Here is a 22,493-nt window from a genome sequence, read left to right as displayed (position 1 = left end):
GTTAAATCTCTTTTTTTTTTTTTTTTTTTTTTTTTTTGAGACAGAGTCTCACTCTGTTGCCCGGGCTAGAGTGCCGTGGTGTCAGGCTAGCTCACAGCAACCTCAAACTTCTGGGCTCAAGTGATCCTCCTGCCTCAGCCTCCCGAGTGGCTGGGACTACAGGCATGCGCCACCAGGCCCAGCTAAGTTTTTCTATATATTTTTAGTTGGCCAATTAATTTCTTTCTATTTTTAGTAGAGACGGGGTCTCGCTCTTGCTCAGGCTGGTCTCGAACTCCTGACCTCGAGTGATCTGCCCACCTCAGCCTCCCAGAGTGCTAGGATTACAGGCGTGAGCCACCGCGCCCGGCGCGGACTGTTAAATCTTAAGCCAAGAGGAACTCAAGATCCTTGCCTCCAGGCTGGGACAACACTAGTTTGGTATTTTGTATACGTAACATTTTACAGGTAAGCTGCCTGCCTTTTCTTTCCTTATGGAGATTAAAAATTTGCACCATACCTGAATCTCCTCAAAAATAGTTGCCTGCTCCTGATTAGTTAATGTTGTCAGGTGCTTTTGCAGTTCTAGTTTGGTTTTAGAAGAATTCATTCCTATTAAGAGAAAAAAAGGGACATGAAAAAAATCTCTATATGTAAGCAGCATTAACTGTTCCATACACATTCCCTTTACATTCTATCTACCCATAAATGCTAATCAATAATGTCAGTGATGCTAGCATTATCATCTTTTAATTGAGCTCTGATGTATAAGATACTGTATATTAAGCATAAAATCTACATTATTGCACTTAATCATCAAAACAATCTGATGACAAGGATGTTGTTATCCCCATTTTACAGCTAAGGACTGAGGCCCAGAGAGCACACATAATTTGCAAAGACCACAAACTTGAACTCTAACTCAGGTTCGGGTGGTTTTAAATTACTTCTCCAAGTTAAAACACTTCATACAATCAGAACATTCTCCTTAGAAAATGATAAATTCTTGTATTACAGGTAAACATGGCAACTTTTTAAAAGGAAAAACAACTACTACTTGGTTTGAAAACTGGCCCACATTTGTCGCCTACATGTTACAGGTTCCCGTTTCGTGAAATTGACTCATGTGGCTAACAATTTTCCTTTTACCAAACGCTTATTAATAGTCTTAAGACAATTTAATTAATGTTATGAAGAGTTTTAAAGAAAAGTTACAAAAGCAAAGTCATTACATAATTTTAGTGCCTGTTAGAATCTGACATTTAAGAAGTTTGTTCCCCACACAAACATGGCTCAGAGTCCATTTTGCCTTTTCTTGTTGTCTAGAGATAAATGTCATGCACAATGTGATTCATAACAAAAGGATTTGCTGCCCCAACTGCCAGGGAAAAACCTGTCCCGGTTACTTTTCTTTCAGGGGCAGCTCAGCCCTCACCCCCTGCTGCCCCTTCCCCTCACGCGGAGAGGCGAGCCCCCACGCAGAGCCCTGCTGGAGAAAGTGCTGGACATACCCATGCATGTAACTAAGGATGGCTGGAGGGGGACCATGCCTTTACTGCACAGATGCCTGTGCTGAGGTCCAGAGAAGCCGGGCGACTTGTCCGAGGTCCGGAGGCCAACCAGCAGCCAAGCTGCCCCAGGGCCAACGTCCCTCCCCTCCCGCCACCACTGACATCTCTCAGCAGACGGTGGCAGAGGCTGCTGCCCCTACTCAGACTACTGCAGCGAACTCCACTTCCAGAGGCTCTTCTTCCCTCCCCCCTCTTTTTAAACTCAAGAAAACCCTAAGAGGCCACCCTAAAAATAATAGCCCATATTTCTTAAGTGATGGCTGTGCTACTTTGCCCAACACTTTACATGCATTATCTCATTTAATCCTCCAAATAATCTTTGAAATGGGGTCTTTTTTTCAGTAAGCCCAATGCAGATGAAAGTGAGGCATGTCAATGTCAAAGTCAAGTGTTTTGTCCAAGATCATCAGTGAAGTAAGGGGCAGAGTCAGAAACTGAACCATGTCTGTTTGCCTCCAGCAACCAAACTCTCAAGCACTCTACTGCCTCCCTGGACTAGGGAGTCCAGTCGCGTGACACTCAGGAGGCTGCAATACAAAAGTCAATTCAGAGGTGGGCTCAAGTGCAGAAAGGATAGCCAGGCTTGTCAGAGTGCAATTCAGGTACTCTTCCAGGAAGCTGTCACATCACACAAAGCCAGGGAAACAGATACAAGGCTTTCCAGTATCGACTACTTAAATGTTGAAGCAAAATCAGGTTTACATTTATGAATAAAAAGCACTCAGTGACCATTAACCAAAAGTCCTCCCCCAACATATGGAGGATGTTTCTGACACAGACTAACCATATTTTGGAAAAACTGTATTGCTTCATGAAACATTTGTATGTGGGGACTACACCCTAAGCCGTAAGAGAAGTTAGACTATACACTCTTGACAACCTCACTGGAAATCATGAAACGCAGCCTATTCTTTGTCTAAACAGGTAGGAGAAGACCCTCCTACCAGTGTCATCCTGTCTTCAGGATGCCTCAGTCCATTAGGTCTTTCCTGCCCCAGGTCCAAACAACTGGTCTCACGCAAGTCCCAGCACCTTCCACGTGGATTCTCAACACCTTTGGCCACGTGTGAGTGGCTTCTGCAGCAAGGTTCACGCTGAAGGCATCTCCTCAGAGGCCCCATGAGATGCCAAAAGGGTTTATGGAGGGAATGGAGGCATGAGTCAGAGCAGAAAGGTGGCCAGAGCCCAAGGAATGCCTCGACTCCAATCCCTTCCCACAGAGCTGTGCTGAAAAGCTCTTATTAGAGGGAGCTCTGAGAAATGACTTTGTTCTGATGGAGGAAAATCTGTTCTGAGAGCAAAAGGAAATCTCAGTTCAACTATTTTTTTTTTTTAGTGAAAGTATAATTCATTTTGGTAATTCCCAAAATGGTCCTCTAAACTTTGAAATAAGCAAAATACCATATATTAATAAATACCACTGGGTTGTACACAGTTCAAATACAGAATTGGGTACAGCTGTGCTTCTGATACATTACAAGTGCATTTTAGAGTGGAGAGTCCAGTGTAATCAACACGTACTGTATTATTTCCTTTATTTTATAGATTCTGGATCATAACTTGACTATATCAACTGAGTACAAAAATACAGTCTTTAAGTCTTTCTTTTGTGGCCACATCACTGGTCCTCTCCACAGTTTACAGAGTTCTTGGTCAGACCGTAACTTCCTGCTAGAACTATTCTTACAGTAACATACAATGAATTTTCATACGCCACTTTATTCTACTTCCTAGAAATGCAATAACAAAAAGCAACAGACTCTAAAACTGTTCATAAAATAATCATCTCCTCTACTACAGATGCCTCTAATAATGTGTCATCCATACTTTTAGAAATGCTTCCCAGACCAGGTGCACTGGCTCAAGCCTGTAATACCAGCACTCTGGGAGGCCAAGGTAGGAGGGTCACTTGAGGCTGGGAGTTAGAAACCAGCCTGGGCAACATAGTGAGACCCTATCTCTACAAAAAATTTAAAAATTAGCTTGGTGTGGTTACGTGCTCCTGTAGTCCCAGCTACGGCAAGAGAACCACTCCAGCTCAGTTCAGGCTGCAGTAAGCTATGATCGCACCACTATACTCCAGCCTTGGCAGCAGAGTAGGACCCTATCTCTAAAAAAGAACTGTTTGTCATCATGCAGATAACACAGTAAAACACACCCTCACCAGACTTCTAATTCCACTATTAAAGAATGTTTTCACATTAGTAGAGTTTTCTGCCTTGGTTGGATTTTATCAGATAAAAGATGAATTAAATGATTAATTCCAAACCTACAGCAGCAAAATCTTTACCCTGATTAGGCTTTTCAGCTGTAACTTTCTGAAAGCTAAGCCAGACCAAAGAAATATTTATCAAGTGGAACTCTGGAAGTACTCCAGTTCCTGCAGAGTATGATCTGCTTTATCTTCAAGGCCAAAGCCACTGCTGGCTTCTTAATAAGCTCTTAAGGGACATTCCCGTCATCGTTTGCCTTATCTTGACAACCACTAAGGAAAGGGTTAGTGATCCTCTCAGTTGAGAACTCTAGTTAAAGCAAAACTTTTCTCGTTTCCAGATATATTTTGTACAATATCACCAAATAGTAACAACTTGGAAAACACAGGCAAAAATATTAATCATGTTTATTCATTTTAAAGAGCACCGTAATGCCACAAATGAACCTTCCCAGACCTTAAGATGTCAATTGTTAATTTATCTCATTTGAAAAGGGAAACCAGATACCACTTCACATTCATTAGGATGGCTATCATAAAAAAAAAAAAAAAAAAAAAAACCCAGGAAATAACAGATTTTGGTGAGAATATGGACAAAATGGAACCCTTGTGCACTGGCAGTGGGAATGTAAAATGGTGTAACCGCTATAAAATAGCATGGCTGTTCTTCAAAAAATTAAACATAGAATTACCATATAATCCAGCAATTTTACTTCTGCTAATTATACCCAAGAGAAGTAAAAGCAGGAACTTGAACAGATATTTGTACACCAACATTCACAGCAGCATTATTCACAATAGACAAAGGAGGCAATAACCTAAATGTCCAGTGATGAATAAATGGATAAACAAATGTGGTACACATATAAGAGGAAATATTATTCAGCCTTACAAAGGAATGAAACTCAGATATATGCTACAAACATTATGCTAAGTGAAATAAACCAGAAAGAAGAAGATAAATACTATATGATTTCACTTACATGGAGGAGTCTGATTCACAGAGTAGAAGGGTGGTAGCCAGAGGCTGAGGGGTAGGAGTTAGCATGTAATGAGTTTCAGATTGGGAAGATGGGAAAAGCACTGGAGACTGAGGGTGGTGATGAATACACAACAGTGTGAATGGACCTAGTGCCACTGAACTGCACACTTTAAAAAAAGGTTGAAATGATAAATTTTATGTATAATTTTACAATTCCAAAAAAAGGAGAAAATCAGATCTAAATGGAAATGTACTTTTCCTTTACACAATTATAGCTTATAATAAGCATTCTAGATACATGAGAAATGATCAAATCATTGTTTCTATAATAACATGTGTTGTTAAAATCATGTGACCTTTCCCCCAAAACCACAAAAGAGTTTTAGGGAAATCCTCCCATAAACAGAACACAAATGCAAAACCAAGAACAGAGAGGCTGAACCTCTTCACCTCAGATAAACATCATCACCACCCACTTCCTCCCTGACCTGGGTTCTGTCCTTTGGCTGAGCTCCTCTGCAGTCCTAGAGACAGGGATTCTCTCTTCCTGCCTCAGGCCGATTTCCCCACCCTGTTTGGGAGGGACACCCTGCCACTGCATTCTGACCCATCTGGTCCCTCTGGACCCCTGGACTCTGAAATAGCTCAAATCTCTCCAATTCTAAAAAAACAAAGTCAGCTTCGGTCCCTGGGTCTTCCCCTAGCGTGGTTTTCTCCTGGGAAGGTTTGGTGCCAGGTAACCGCAAGGGCTTTTATGGCCTGGGCTGAATCCCAGGCTCACCATGCACTAGCTTATTCCCAGACATCTCTAACCCTCTATTTATTTATCCACATAAATGGTCCCTTTTCCTCCCACTAACACGGGGAAGATTTAATGGATAACAGCACCTAGCACAATGCCTAACACACCCTAAGTATTCAATAAATATTAGCTGCAAATCATAGCATTTTATTACAGCTTCTCCCCAAGCCAAGTTTCTAGAAATTATGGTAAATACTAACAGTCATGCTTCTTGTATTTCTTCCCATTAGCTTCTCAGCTGCAACCTGTCTTCTGCTCCCTCTACTCCACTCAAACTGTACTGGTAGAGGTTACCAATGACCTTCCAATGGAGAAGCCTAGCAGAAGTCCCACGTTCTTATCTTACTAGATCTCTCCATGGCTAATACAACTGACCACTCACACAACCTTGATAAACTCTCTGTGACCATTTCAGTTACCTGTTTCCCTAACTCCTCTACCGCCCTGACGGTACCTTGCAGGGGAGATGGTAGAGGTGGGGATGGGTTCTTACCTTTGTCCCTCCCCCAACACCTAGTATAGTACCTGACATACAGAAGACATCCACTGCACATGGACAGTCCACCTACCATCCCAGTGACTAATACAAGCCTATTAGGCAGAGCCTTTCAACAAGGGCGTATCGCCTAAGGCTCTCCTAGGACCTTTAACCCCCACTGTGTTAAAACTGGAGAGGGTCGCAACTCACCCTCTATCCTTTCACAGAGCTTGTGCAGGCCCTGCAAGGGGCAGCCTTCACATATCTGGGTGGGCGCTTTAGCCGTCTGCTGCACAGCAGCCACCGTGAAAGCCTGCTTCAGGGTCATCATGATTTCATCAACCTAATTGAAGAGAAGAGAGATTGTCACCAGCAAAAAAATCAATTTCAAATAAGCTGGTAAATGGCCGGGTGCAGTGGCTCATGCCTGTCTAGCACTCTGGGAGGCCGAGGCGGGCGGATCGCTCAAGGTCAGGAGTTCAAAACCAGCCTGAGCAAGAGCGAGACCCCATCTTTACCAAAAAAATAGAAAGAAATTAATTGGCCAAGTAAAAATATAGAGAAAAAATTAGCCGGGCATGGTGGCACATGCCTGTAGTTCCAGCTACTCGGGAGTCTGAGGCAGGAAGATTGCTTGAGCCCAGGAGTCTGAGGTTGCTGTGAGCTAGGCTGATGCCATGGCACTCTACCCCGGGCAACAGAGTAAGACTCTGTCTCAAAAAAAAAAAAAAAAAAATAGCTGGCTGAGATTTCAGGAAACCTATGGCAAATATTTTTTTAAGATTCTTCTGGACTATTCTTCAGATAATAATTGTAATAAGGGCTAGGATTACAATCTTGAGAAGTACTTTCTAGATGCTCACAGCTCTTCAAGCAGGTAAGGTAAAAACTAGAAATACAAAGTAAATACTGAGTGAAAAGCAAACTCCTTGGATCAAAACTCCACAATGATATTTTTAAATGTTTCACCAGAGGGTAAAACTGAGCAAATTCTTCAAAATAATTAAAAATTTAAAACACACACCCAGAAAAGTCTCAGATGTGTTATTAACTAGTTATTAAATAGTCATGAACAAATAATTCAAGCCAAATAATGGTATGTCAATGAGACCATCTGGTTTTGCTAAGGACAGAAAAATCAGTGAGATTGAAATTTCTTGTAAAGAGGTTCCAAGGTAAGAACTGTTTCTGCTCTCTCACCAGAGCTTCATTTGTGCACTGGAACACGTAGCAGACGAAATGAAAGCCGCCACCTCCCGAAGACTCCCGGCAGATAAACCCAAAGTGGTCCACGTGTCTGATACCCTGTCAAAGGCCGGGGAAGAAGAGAACAGAATATTGAACCGTACCCACCCAGGTTAGGCACTACTACCACCAGAAATGCACCTTAAGATTTACCCAGCACAATTTTAAAGACCACTAGAAAATAACTGTTTTCTCAGATATTTTAAAATAAAAACAGACCCAAGTTGTGTCTGGTGGCTCACGCCTGTAATGCCAGCACTTGGAAGGCCAAGGCAGGAGGATCACTTGAGGCCAGGAATTTGAGATAAGCCTAGGCAACATAGTGAGACCCCGTCCCTGCACAAATTGTTTAAAAATTTTCTTGGTGTGGTAGAGCATGCCTTTAGTCCTAAGCTACTTGGGAGACTAAGGCAGGATCACTTGAGCCCAGGAGTTTGTGCCAGTGCACTCCAGCCTGGGTGACACAGTGAGACCCTGTCTCTATAAATCAATAAATAAAAAATAAAAACAGATCTAAAAATATCCCTCAAATATGATAGAGATTAGGTTTTTATACTAAAATGTTACTTTGATTACCCACACAATAATAATAGAACTAAGATCTGAAAACTTAAGTTTAGTGTTAAGTCTTAAAATGAAAAAAATCAGAACTTTAAGTATTAAAGAATTAAAAATTACTTAAAAAGCAAAGGCAGGTGGCTCATGCCTATAATCCTAGCACTTTGTGAGGCCTAGACAGGAGGATCACTTAAGGTCAGGAGTTTAAGAGTGGCCTGAGCAAGAGCAAGCAAGACTCCATCTCCAAAAAAAAAAGAAAAATTAGCAGGTGTGGTGGCACGTGCCTGTAGACCCAGCTCCTTGGGAGGCTTAGGCAGGAGGATTGCTCAAGCCCAGGAGTTTGAGGTTGGAATGAGCTATGATGACTCAACTGCAGTTAGCTGTGGCAAAAAAGTGAGACCTTGTCTCAAACAAACAAACAAAAAATCAAAGGCAGACCAGAGATTAATGAAGAAACACAACTGTGCACAGAAGCACACAGACACAATGGTTAAAAAAAAAAAAGATTTAAAACATATTTTTCCTCCTAAAATAACAAACAGGTAAATACTAAAGTGAAATGGTATAAAGAATAAGTCAAAAATTATACACACAGAGTGGAGGAGCTTTTAAATGTAAGATATTAGGCCAAGGCTCAACAATCTCCTAAGAGCTCTTTTTAATAAATGTTGATACATAAACTTGTTTTGAAATCAGCCAACAGAGGCACCTTAATACAAATAAAACATCTTCCATAAATATTAGTACATCAATGTCCTCTTAAAGCACCAGCATGCAGATATGAGCACTCATAGCTTAAAGTTCAGGTAATCATATAAACTGTACTCTTTAGGAAATAATAAAACTATCACATGAAAGAGCAAACATTTAAAATTAGTATTTCAACAGAAATAGTAGCAAATCAGGATAAAAATTCTGTGGATAATTTCACTTTCAGGCCAAATATTTCCCAATAAATGAGCAATCACTAACATACCCTGGTATTTCAATCAATGTTCTCCAATAACCAATTAAGCATAAGCTATGTGGGATGGTCACGCTTGAAGCTCTGACTCGAGGGGGGAGGGAAGTCATGGGCAATATATGTAATCTTAACATTTGTACCCCCATAATATGCTGAAATAAAAAAAAATTAAAAAAATAAATATTTATTTTAAAAAAGCATAAGCTAGAAGCTATAACTTAGGGGAATATGATTAAGAAAAACTTTTTCTTTGTAAATGGTTCCTATTCAATCTAAGGAGAACATTATTTTCACATTTTGCAGGGGGGAAAAACCCATTTGATTATTTAAATAGGTGTTATAAATCAACTAACACTGAGATTTTCATAATATTTTATTAATTATGAAAATGAAAAGTCAGAGTTTAAAAAAGTAGCCAAACATAACTTTAAGTGGGCTCATATTTGTCAGGAAGATCCTGAGTAAAACTGGTATACTTAATCATGATTCACAGATTCCTCCAACATCTATGAAACACCTAGAAGATTATGAAAACAAAAGTTTTCAAGTAGACACTGTATTCTGAGTAAAACATCCTCAAAGTTAAGTGCTATTTGTTAATTTTAAGAAAGAAAAAATACTGATGATTGGTGCCAAAAAAGTTATGCATTTTTGTAAACAAGAAATGCATATCTATTAAAAAGATGTATTTGTTTGAATGTGTGAATACATACACATATAACATGCGCACACATAAACACCTGGAGATTATGACTGTATAACATTTCTACTAATAACTCGAAAAAAATCAATTTTTATCCATTAGGTTACTGTTGCTAAGAGCAAAACTGTTAATTTCAAAATTATATTTATAATTTTCCTAAATATACCTTATTATTTATTATCAAATTATTAATTATTATTTTATAAATTATATTTATAATTTCCTTACTATAAAAACAATGAATACAAAATCACAAATCAAGTACGGTACTTAGAGAACATATTATCTTGTAACCTTTAGTGCTTTTGTCATATGACAGATATTAAAGGAATTCATTTAAAAATTCAATTGCAATTGAACCAATAACCCATCTCCATTTACCTGAGAGCAAAAGGATATCTCCTTAAAATTTTTCTCCAATGCTATTTTTTTGGTGTCAGGACTGATGAGGTAAACTTCAGATTGGCCAATCTTAAAAGACAAAGAAACAAACAAAATAGCTTTTCATGAAAGTTTAATTCAAATTTATTATATAAACTCTCTCATTTCATGACCTATGAAAATAAAGAATAAAGAGGGCAAACTCTTACACAATTCTGACTATAGCACTGTAGAAAATCACTTCCAAGGTTCTAATTCATCCTACAGATTTCAGGGAGTAAACAATAATTGTTAGTGCATTCGCCTACGTTAAACAAGCAGTCTTTTTTGAAAGGACCAAATATCCAAAAGTCAGCAACAGGCCTCAGATCCCACATCCTCTATGTAAGGAAGTAAGGTTTCTACATGCATGAATCTTCTGGAAAACAGAAGCTTTCTCTTTTTTTTGAGACAGAGTCTCGCTTTGTTGCCCAGGCTAGAATGAGTGCCATGGCGTCAGCCTAGCTCACAGCAACCTCAAACTCCCGGGCTCAAGCGATCCTGCTGCCTCAGCCTCCCGAGTAGCTGGGACTACAGGCACACGCCACCATGCCCGGCTAAGTTTTTCTATATATATTAGTTGGCCAATTAATTTATTTCTATTTATAGTAGAAACTGGGGGTCTCACTCTTGCTCAGGCTGGTTTTGAACTCCTGACCTCGAGCAATCCGCCTGCCTCAGCCTCCCAGAGTACTAGGATTACAGGCATGAGCCACTGCGCCTGGCCCCCATCCTACTCTTGCCCTCCCCCAAATATAGCCTCACTCTGTAGCCAAAGACATTTCATACTGTTTTATAAACCTTTCAGTGACTGTGCCTTTCAGAAGAAAGAAAACAAAATCCTGAGCATGCACCCTAAGGTCGTGCTTAATGAAGCCCCTGCTTCCTGCACCAGCCCCATCTTTACCCACTGTCCCTCCTTGCTTTCAGTGCAGTCACTTGGACTTTTTTCTTATCCAACAAGCATCTACTGAGCACCTGTCACATGCCAAACTGTGCTCTAAGGACTAGTGACAATGGCAGCAAACAGATAAGAAAATCCAAGTTCTCATAAAGCCTATATCTTCTAGGGGACTCGTGGGACAAAATATTTTACTCATTTATTTGTAATGGTGTCAAATGGTAAAAGTGCTATGGAGAAAAAGAAAGCAAAGAAGTAGGATTAGTAGTTGCTATTGGCCTTACCAGTAAGATTATTCCTTCATGCCATGGTAGCATTTCAGCAGAGACTCAAGGAAATAAGACAGCAAGGCTGGTGACAACTGCCCAACAAACGAAGCACACAGGCTTCAGGGATACTCCCAGGCACCAGCCTCCATCCCTCCCCAAGAGCTTTCTTACTTGCTGCTCCCTGAACCCAGGAGACCCTCCCAAATGGCCACACTGAAACCTCCATGTGATGAAAATCTCTGCTCAAAGAAACCTTCCCTGCCCCCAGGATAATGCTCTCACAGCATCCTCTACTTCTCCTTCACAGCATTTATCACAATTGTAATTAGGTAATAACTTGTGCACTCAGGTGCCTGTCTGCCTTACTGGAATCTAAATTCCACGTGAGCCAAGACCCGTCTTATTCACTTCCAGCATGTTGCAAGAGACCTTATGCACAGCAGCCATACAGTAAGCACTTATAAATAAATGTACTGAGCAGCTTTCTCAATGATACCAGGTTTAAAAAAAAAAAAAATACAAATCACAAATTAAAGCGCAAGTCTGTCAGTGTAGTACTTTTTTCTGTATACTAGGTCACAATGATGAAAAGAGAAAGGAATCAGCCCTATTCACCCTCTAGCACACCATGTGCATTTGAAACCTGCATACATCCACACAGCACTAACTCAAGTAGCCTGCCACCCTATCCCTTGGCCATCTCACTGCACTGAATTCAGCACAAAAACCCGGCACTACATTTAAGGCAATTTTGTTCTCTATAGAATTTCAGCCAGTATTAAGCCAAAAGGAGGCAGAGAAAGGGCCAAGAAAAAAACAGTCACCTCCATCGTCAGAGACCAGCTCACTGCTGGGATAGCTCCAAGTCCCAACAGCTCAGACCCAGGGGACCTCAGGGAGCGCAAATCCACCCAAAAGAGCCCAGATCAGCATGAAACCCAGGGACCCCAACCACCAGGGACCGCTCTCTGCCTATTCCTTTTCTGGCATTTGGCTGTCAGTTTAACACTTTTCTAGAAAAAAGCAAGCAACTGGCTAAACTGGTATTTCAGTTTGGGCATAAATGCTGAATATAATGTTATTCACGAAGCCAATTACCCTGATTAGCAAAGGGTAAATGTTTTACAAAGTGATAAAAATAGTAAAGAGAATATTTTCCAACTAAAAAATTTTGTTGAAATATATTACGTGAAATTCATATACATTTTTTAACATCTCTCTTTTGGCCTCTTTTATGTATTTTAACTGTTCTTTCCTTATTTAAAAAGTGTCTTTACAACTGTGGGGTGGGAGGGACATAAAACTACACGTGGACATGGGATGGATTCTCTTTCTGTTCCTTCCCTCTGATGACTTTAAAGGCTTACGGCTAAAGTAAGACTTGTATCCTGAAAACACAACCATTCGGTATAAACATACACGGATTCACACATAAAGCAAGTCACTCGGAATCTCCGCTCAGCGAAGCGGCTTTCTCTCGAGCCCGCGTCTACACTGGGGCGCGCACGGCGCAGTGACATTTTACCGTGAAAAGCATAGTTCGATTTTCCTCCATGTCTGTTGGCTGCACGACATTGTGTCCGCTAAGGAGGTGGTTTTCAACGTCGCTCTCCTCAAAGGAGCTGAAAAGGCGGCCGCCCCCGAGGCTGCCGTCGGGGGAGTCCCTCCTGCAGGCCAGCGAGCGCAGGCCGGGCTGCGAGCAGGACTTGCGCATGCGCGCCCCGGCCGGCCCCCGGGGCTGCTCCGGGAAGGGCGCCGCAGCCCTGGCGCCCGGGCTCCCGGGGCTCTGCGAGGGCCAGCACGAGTCCGCCTTCCTGCTGCAGCTGACGTGATTGAACTTCTCGATGCACTCATCGATCAGGGCGGGCGGCGCCTTCTTGTGAGCCACCGTCACGCGGCCGCAGAAGAGCACCTCGAACTTCTTGGCGAACGCGTCGTCGAACTCCGAGGGGCCGTGCAGCTCCTCCTGGCGGGCGAGCTTCCCGGCCTGGCGGATGGAGCTGATGATCTCAGGCACCTGCCGAGACAGGGGAGTGTTACTTGGCGCGCAGCTGGCAGCGACACGCTGGCACACGGGAGCCAACACGCCATGCTCTTCACAGAGCCATGAGGAGGAGCCGTGGGAGGCTGGGACCGCGAGGGCCTTCCCACGGGAGGTGAATGCACCGCTTCCACAGAAGAGAAGGCCACAGTATTTATTAAGCACCTCTTCTCTGCCAAGGGCTATACTAGAAGATTTGCATGCTCACAACACTCAACAAGGGTAAGTAACCAGCTCCAGGACACACATCTCAAAGTCGCAGCAGGCCCTGGAGTCAAACCCAACTGGGTCCCACTGCAAAGCCAAAGGTCCTCTCTGGAAATGCTATCACCTCCCACTGAGGTTTTTCTCCAACATGGTCCACCAAAACGTTACTCAATTATCTAGATTTCGTGGCAGCATACTTTGAAAAGTCTTCCTCAATAAATGGTGGGATGAAGAAGACTGTGAAATTATAAAATATTTATCCAAATCCTAGCATCATTATTTTCTTCATTAACAACTATCAAGTTATTACTCAGTCCTATATTCCCTAGGAGCTGAACAGTGAATAGTATGACAACAAAGCTAGGTTTTAATCAAGGAGTGAGCAACTCATCACTAACGTCATTATCACAGCAACACACTGGGGCTTCCTCACACAAAGACTATAGCTTTTGGTTTCTCATATAAAAATCATGATTAGAAGAATGTACTCAAAAGTCTCAGCTGCTACAGTACCATCCCTACTGCTAATACCCTCTCATCATTAATTTCTGACAAGATTCTCAAAAGAAACACTAGGCACAAAGACGAAGCCACACTGCAGTACATACAGCTGTGCACTTGTTCAGATGATGGACGACCACAATATTTGTGGCCAGGCATGAATTTAACAAGACAGGCATAAATTTAATCTTCAAAGGAAGGGCCTAGTTTTTGTTGTGACCTAACACCTAACCCAACTTCTTTCATTTTTCTTTTTTTTTAAATCTCAGTATTTTCTTTTATTTTAGCGTATTATGGGGATACAAGTGTTATGGTTACATATATTGCCCATGTCCCCACTCCCCCCTTGAGTAAGAGCTTCAAGCGTGTCCATCCTCTTCCATTTTTCTATGTAAGAAAAATTCCATTTAAGGCTCAATACCCACAGGCCCAATGTCTTTTTAACATTATGGAGGGAGGCGGAACCAATCCCTTTCCAATTTAGGTTCAAGACCAATGTATACAGTATGAGATGGTTTTAGATTTTAAAAGTATACCTATATTCTGTGTTCATAACATAATTCCCAAAGACCCAACTCATAAGATTTTTCTCTTTGTGATTTCATACCAAGCATACCTCATAGATCCCTCTGCCATAGATAGTGATACATCTTTTCACATTATTTTATCATACAAAGAGTCAAAAGATCTTTAGGGATATTTTAAATTTGAAAAAATTAATTCCTAAAGCATAAGACCTAAACAATATTTAAAAAGCCAAAATTTCAACTGCTATCAAACATCCACTTGTACTGAGTATTGCTTGTACTGTAGCTTACTCCTATACTGCCAAATAATTATATATCATGTCAAGGCCTAAAAATTGTTAATCAATGCAAAGAGATGACAGAACAGAGAGAAGAAGGAATCGGGTGTCTAGGTTTCATCCACATCCACACTGCCCAATGATTCACTATAGGACCTTGGCACAAATAGCCACAATTTCTCTCCAAAAAAATGCTTATAAGATTTTCCAAGTAAAAGTTATTTCTACAAGGCAGAAATTAACCAATTTATGCAAGAAGCTTGCCACCTTTCTGAGCAGGTGTGTGAGATTATTTTATCAGGAGTCATGTGAATCTTCCCAATTACTTAACCCTACTCTGCCTAGAAAATTCAAAACGTATTCAGTCCTTAGAGATTTGTTAAAATAACCAACGTTTTTACATGCTGTCTTTCACTGCATCTGAAGTGAGCAATGGTATCTTTCATTACATATCAAAGATGACAGAAAATGTGTGAAGTCACATGAACTTATGGTGACTCAGTAAATGGCACAAACAAGAATAAGACACAAGATAGATCACTGCATTGTTTTCTCGATCCCTGTGTCAGAAGAAGCTGCTCAGTACATCATACCTTGGTCAGGATTGAGGTTGTAGCAGTTTTTCCAAGTACCAATCTCTCCTATACTTTAATCAGAATCTTTAAAAGACATGCTTGAGTCAAGGACCAAAGTCTCTCCTCCCGTTACTCTGGTAAGTCTTATTGTTCAGGCATAATTTAGCTCAAGGATTGTCATCGTCAGAGTGAAGTGCCTCCTGCCATTCAGAGGCACCAAGAAGTTGTGTGTAAGACAATATAAAGGAGATAAATGGGGTCTAAAAACAAAAATCACTGGGATCCCAATTAAAAGAATGTAACACTTTCAGAACATGTGAAGGCAAATAGCACATTGCCAAATAAAGTTTCAACAATAAATTGCCAACAGTTAAAAAATTTGTGCCATATAAACATTACTATTAATATAAGTTACTCAAGTATACTAAGAGACTAAATGAAAAATGGACTTCACCTGTAAGTGCGTAAAGCTTTGATGGTCGGTTCAGTGCCCTTTACAAGAACAGATCTGGGGTGCTGTTTCTGTGAAAAAGGCATAATGTCCACTTGTGATAAAATTCTGAATTCCTCATTCTTTATAACTCTGACCCAGATTTGCCTACAATTATTGTTTGCATGGGGAAACTAAGTCATTTACTTCATTTTATCTCCAAACCTTTTTTAGGTATCTCTGGATGCCAGTGATAAGGATTCAGAAATGTGAAATGGACCGAGCTCGGTGGCTCATGCCTGTGATCCTAGCACTCTGGGAAGCCAAGGTTGGAGGATCTCTTGAGCTCAGGAGTTCGAGACCAGCCTGAGCAAGAGTGAGATCCCATCTCTACTAAACACAGAAAAAAAATTAGCCTGGCATGGCGGCACACGCCTGTAGTCCCAACAACTTGAGAGGCTAAGGCAAAAAAATTGCTTAAGCCCAGGAGTTTGAGGTTGCTGTGAGCTGGGCTGACGCCATGGCACTCTAGCCCAGACAACAGAGTGAGGCTCTGTCTCAAAATAAATAAATAAATAAATAAATAAATAAATAAATGTGAAATGAATATAAGTGTATCCCTGCCCTGGAGGAGATTTAGTTAGAATCCCTTCCAATAACTGAGATGGGGTGTGCCAAGAGCCTGAACTGAGAACCAAGCACTGAAGATTGAGTTCTGGAAGACAGGATCCTCAGGACTCAATGCAGTCCTGAGGGCGACTGAGGGCATGAAGACTACACGTGGTTGCCAGGGCTCGTGCGTGGGTTTCTGTGAGGGTGGCTGTGCTCCCACGGGAGTACGGAGCAGACAGGTGTGGGGGAGACACGGCTACGAGTTCTGCTTTTGTGCATGTAAGACCCGGAGTATGTGAGAGTGACCATACTTACTGGGCGCCTGAACACATGGGCCTGGGGTGCCAGCAGCTCACATGTGGGAGGGAAGAAAAGGAAGCAAAGATGGGCCCCTGGGATGCCCCAACATTTCAGATACAGAGAAAGTGAGGAATCACAGGCAGAAGAAGGGAATATGCAAGGATGAGGTTAGGGGGCATGACATCTTCAAAAAAGGGAAAGTCAGTCTGCAACTGAGAATAGGCTAAGGGCTGAGACAGTGGCTGTCGTCAGCTCCTACAGATATGTAAAAATAAGTAAGGAGGGATGCCAATACTAACCGCACAAAATAAACACACATAACTGAGCAATGTCTTCAGGTGAAACTTCATTTTGTCTGTAAGAATATATACCTCAAATTACAATTTTTACTGCAAAAGTACACACCCTTTTTAGGGCAAATACACAGAGGCCAGTAGAGTTTATTCCCACTGATACAATTTAAGTACTTCTAGTGAAAGATTTCTAGTGAAAATCTTTTTTTAGTTTAGTCAGAGCAATAATATCTACGTCATTTCTATTTGAAAATAAAGTAAATCAAAACCAACCATGGCACAAACAAGAATCCAAAAAGCATTCTACCGGGATAAATTCAATGAGGGTTTGAGGCTTGGTTTTCAATCCTTTTACACTGGAAATCACAACAAAAATATTAGATAATTAAAATCAATCACCAACAATTAATGAAGAAACAGGCCCTGTTTAGACATATATAAATTTACTAAACTTCTCCTCTGCCAACCTATTCAAGTTTATACTAAAGCTCGATTTTGAAAGTAAATCTGCACTTTGTTTACAACCAAAACCAGTTTCTTTAGAATTCACATACTAACAAATGCACAGTAACATATAAAGTTTCTGGAGTATGCATAAGTGAAGACTATTTCCCTAAATAGCCAGAAATGACACTCCAAGAGAATTAGAAATATTCATTTCTATAAATAAAGCCCTTATTTAAACATTTGGGTTAACTTTCTTTTTAAAGATTTAGGGACTTTAAAAAGGATTACAAACATACTGCAAGTATAATTTTATTCACACAGATTTAGGAAAGAGCTCCTTAAACAATATTTAGAATGAAAGTCATTTAACTTTACATTTACAGTTTTGTTCTTCTGGCCAACTAATAACAAATAAATATTTTAAAAATCTGAAGCAGCCTGTATTTAAAACTCTGGCATTTTTCCTGTTATATAATATTAGAACAATCTAAAGCTTCAAAAATATGGCAGGACACGTGCTTTGTCCCTTGAATGAAATGTTCCCACTGCAACGAGTTAGAATAAGCACTTCAAACAAAAATAATCTATCCTGCATAATTATTTTCCAGAAGGAACAGATTTGTGGCTTGTTTTTATTGATGAGTGGTTATGTGTATTTGTTGGTCATAAGATAAAAGAAGGGAGAAACTAAATTCAATCACGTATTTCCTCATTCTCTTTTATATGCCTTGAATTTCACACAAAACACTTGAGAAAATATCTTGCTAGTGCCTACTGCTTAAATCACTTAAAAAAGAAAAAACCATCTGACACTATCTGGATAAGACACATGTGAACATTCACGTTATGTACCAGTTCGGCCTGGCAGGGCTACGTTCACCCATGAAGATTTGAATATTCCTCCTTCAACGAATAAGACATGACTCTCCCTGACCTTAGGAGGCTCACAAATCTAGGAAGGAAGAGACACGTCTAAATATGTGATTTTCGGTTGGGCATAGTGGCTCACGCCTGTAATCCTAGCACTCTGGGAGGCCGAGGCGGGCGGATCTCACTTGAGCTCAGGAGTTTAAGACCAGACTGAGCAAGAGCAAGATCCTGTTTCTACTAAAAATAGACAAATTAGCAGGGCATGATGGCATGCACCTGTACTTCCAGCTACTTGGGATGCTGATGCAGAAAGATTCCCTGAGCCCAAGAGTTTGAGATTGCAGTGAGCTATGATGACGCCACTGCCCTACAGCTGGGGGACGGAGCCAGACTGTCAATCAGTCAATCAATCAATCAATAAGTGATTTCCAATATAACATGACAGGTGCCAGAACACAAACATGGGCAAAGGCATAGAAGGCTGGCCCCACGCAGAGGTCATCTTGTCTGCCTGTCCATTACAACATCACGTGGTCAACTAATGCCTCAACTCCTACACTGTGCTTACAGTTAGCCAGAGGTCACATTAATATGTCACATCTTCCCCAAAGAGAGATGAGACATGCTCCTTAGCTGGCTGAGGTGGCGTCTGGCGTAGAGGGAAAGCTAACGCCAACCAGCCCTGGTGCACAGGCCCCTCATCCACCTCTCTGCCCAATCTTTTTGTCCTTTAGGTCTTCATCTTTCATCACAGGTAAAACAGAAGTAGTATTATTCAGCTTCCCTAGTTCTGAATGGCAAATTAGATTAACTCTTAGTAGTTTTTAAACCGCATAAAGATAGTCTATGCAAACACAAAAACCCAGCATCATGCTTTAAAATAACTAAAAGGTTCACTACAACTTCCTGACTGACCAACACCTTTCTACAAAGGTTTAAAACTATGATGTCAGGCCAGGCGATGGCTCACGCCTGTGATCCCAGCACTCTGGGAGGCCGAAGCGGGCGGATTCCTCAAGGTCAGGAGTTCAAAACCAGCCTGAGCAAGAGCGAGACCCTGTCTCTATAAAAGAATAGAAAGAGGCCAGGCGCGGTGGCTCACGCCTGTAATCCTAGCACTCTGGGAGGCCGAGGCGGGCGGATTGCTTGAGGTCAGGAGTTCGAAACCACCCTGAGCAAGAGCAAGACCCCGTCTCTACTATAAATAGAAATAAAATTAATTGGCCAACTAATATATATAGAAAAAAATTAGCCGGGCATGGTGGCGCATGCCTGTAGTCCCAGCTACTTGGGAGGCTGAGGCAGGAGGATTGCTTGAGCCCAGGAGTGGGAGGTTGCTGTGAGCTAGGCTGACGCCACGGCACTCACTCTAGCCTGGGCAACAAAGCGAGACTCTGTCTCAAAAAAAAAAAAAAAAAAATAGAAAGAAATTAATTGGCCAACTAATATATATAGAAAAACTTAGCCGGGCATGGTGGCGCATGCCTGTAGTCCCAGCTACTCGGGAGGCTGAGGCAGGAGGATTGCTTGCGCCCAGGTGACTGAGGTTGCTGTGAGCTAGGCTGACGCCACAGCACTCACTCTAGCCTGGGCAACAAAGTGAGACTCTGTCTCAAAAAAAAACAAAACAAAAAAAAACTATGAAGTCACATAAGAATGTAATGGCTGAGGGGGAGCTAACAAAAGAGAGTAGGAGAAGGTAAGAAAGAAAAAGGAAGAGGAGAGGGTATCACTAAAACTGTATGACATTTTTGCAGAATTTCTAAAATAATTTTTTAAAGCCCATACGTTGGATGGCTAGCACAGATACTGACAGAGTTAACGGAATCACGGAGTGTTCAATCTGGATGAGAACGGTAAGACCGCCATGCCCGGCTCCCTTCACTGAACGCAGTGTCTCTGCACTCAAATGTGGCTGCACCCCAGAACGGCCAGTCTCTTCCAGCCCCAACGTCCAGCCCCGCGTCCACTGGAAGCAGCCGCTCGGCGGCGGGGCCCTGGAGTGGCAGCTTTCACAAGTGCTCCCAGCAGTTCTAATGGGCAGCTGAGGCCAAGAAGCCCAGTTCATCACCTGTCCTTTGTCACATATCAAGGGAATTCGGCCTCCTCCCCATGCCGTCCACGGCACCATCCTACCCAAAATTATTTGATTATTGAGGCCCTGGGCAAACTGTGAATAGCTCAGAAGAGGCCTAACTGCACAGATCCCTACCATGCTCACAGCAGAGACGAACAAGCTGGTGAAGACAAGAAAACGCTGACTCTGTCTGACAGAGGGAATGAAGAGTGCACAAATGACCGGACAAGGTGGAATGCCACATGCTGCAGGAGAGGAAGTTAAGAGGGCAAAGAAACACAAAATCTCAGGACAGAGTGTATTTCAAATAAATTATTAAGAGCAGACAGGATGACTTAAACATTTACCAACCCCTTCTTAAAATAAAACCAGTCACTACAGCCCCCAGGTAGCCCAAAGTACGTATTTTTTTCTATAAAAAGGGAGATTTAATAAAATTTTAGTTCACATCAAAAATTTTCAAAAACAGAGCCAAAATGGGACTCATGTCTGAATGGCTTATTAGCATATTATTCCCACGCCCTCTCTGCTTTCTGCCCTGAGAAAGGGCTGTAATAACACAACACACAATACAAATGGACAAAGAAACTGGACCAGAAAACACCGGCAATTTGCAAAGTATCTACACACTGCCTCACACATGGCTCTCAACGTGCCTCTCAGAGATGACTTTGCTACTCTCAGAAGGTCCTTTTCTTCCCTGGTGCGGGCCCACATCTGCAGGGGGGCTGGTGCCACTCCTCAGTGACCAGAGCCTCTGAGCATCACACAGCCGTGCCCTCTGGAATTCACATCCTTCCTCTGCTTGTCTATAAGCAGAATCCACCTCAATGAAAAACACAACAAAATAATTTTCTAGGGTTTAGCCAGACCTCCAAGTGTAGGACTTTATTTCTTAGGTAAAAGGTAAGGCTTTCCTCCCTTAGAGGGACTGAGGCAGAAAAGACAAGCTCCCTGTGCACGGCTCAGACCACAAGCAACAAGAAACAGAGGCACCCCCAAGGGCTGTGCTGCTGTCTCAGAACCCGGGTGACTCAAAAAGACTAGAGCTTCACATACATGCCCAGACATAAACATAGAGAAGGGAAACATCAGTGAACACTCACTACCTAAGCCACAAAGAATCCGGTCTTTTAAAAATCAAATTGTAACCTTAATTCTCAGCATAATGTGCAATATTCTACATTCATAGGACAGCCAGCACTTTAAAATCTTATTCTGTGTATTTAAACTACAATCAATGAAATTAGTTCATCAGAATTACAGCATCAACTGGAAAATTTAAGCTTTGCTCTTGGATTTTTCCCCTTTCTACTCCCTCATTTGGAGGAAAATAAAGTATAACATTTATATCTTTGGAACACCTTGCTCTTAGTAATATACACTTGTCCCCACCTGGAGTCCCTGGGTCTCCAATCCAAATTAGCACCAGAGAGGTGTCTCTAGGCCAAACTGGCTGATGTCCCTGGGCTCAAATGAAAGGCCAATCATTTTATGACCAAGAAGTTGAATACAGTTACTACCAAGCAAAAAGGACAGAAAAAGGAACACCTTGCCCCGCCCCCTCCCTCCCTCCCTTACCTGGGCTGCTTCCAGAAGCTACTAGGAGATGCCAAGGAGCCTACTTTGGTTGGTGTGAAAAGGCCAACCTCAAGAACTAAAGAAAACAAACACTAAAGTTTTCCTATTTTTCTTTCAATAATCCATCTCCTTTTTAAACACAGCAACCAAATGCATTCGTTAATCATCTCTGATTTCATCTTTGATTTCTAATTAGTCTAATAAACATCCACATAAAAGAAAAATAGGGAAACATATAAAATCACCCATAATCCTAATAAGCCCAGAAATATCTACAGTTAACAGTTTGGTATTTCTTCCATGTGGTTCTTTGTGCATACTTAACAGTAATCCCTTTTATTGAAAAGAAAAAGGGATCATAGTATCCTGCAACTAACTTTTATCAGTATATATTTCACTGACACCTTAACCCATATAGAATCATTTCATTCCTTTCTGATAACCATGGCATTAATTTCATTCACTGTAAACACTGCAAGCGAACCAAATAAAAGCTTTATTTCTTTATTTATTTTTTTTAAAAAGCCGCTTCAAGATCCATCATGAGCTCTGTTCAATAATATGCTGTTTTGGCAAAAGTGCGACAAGCTCCCAACCTTTGCATATGCTGCCAGGACTGCAAGCTGCAGCTGCAGCAAGGAAGTTGTCTGTGTGCACGCTGGGGGAGGGA

At 41.6% G+C, this 22,493-nt stretch overlaps 1 protein-coding gene across 10 annotated transcripts in view; it reads right to left on the bottom strand.

The window, feature by feature from the left end:
- Nucleotides 1-22,493, bottom strand: part of TBC1D1 (TBC1 domain family member 1) — a 204,533-nt gene that overhangs the window by 93,540 nt on the left and 88,500 nt on the right. For 8 of the 10 annotated variants that reach the window (XM_020286321.2, XM_076001163.1, XM_076001161.1 and 5 more), the window contains 5 exons: nucleotides 12,610-13,101; nucleotides 9,876-9,965; nucleotides 7,225-7,329; nucleotides 6,235-6,367; nucleotides 500-591 (listed from right to left, as the gene is read on the bottom strand). In XM_020286321.2, coding sequence (XP_020141910.2) covers nucleotides 500-591; nucleotides 6,235-6,367; nucleotides 7,225-7,329; nucleotides 9,876-9,965; nucleotides 12,610-13,101 — 912 coding nt within the window. The remainder of the gene's footprint in view (nucleotides 1-499; nucleotides 592-6,234; nucleotides 6,368-7,224; nucleotides 7,330-9,875; nucleotides 9,966-12,609; nucleotides 13,102-22,493) is intronic. The other 2 variants (XM_076001165.1, XM_076001166.1) reach the window with 1 other exon arrangement.

This window comes from Microcebus murinus, chromosome 3 (genome assembly GCF_040939455.1).
Source record: "Microcebus murinus isolate Inina chromosome 3, M.murinus_Inina_mat1.0, whole genome shotgun sequence".
Classification (NCBI taxonomy): Eukaryota; Metazoa; Chordata; class Mammalia; order Primates; family Cheirogaleidae; genus Microcebus; species Microcebus murinus.
The sequence above is the reverse complement of the archived record's forward strand: the minus strand, read 5'-3'. Positions and strand labels throughout refer to the sequence as shown.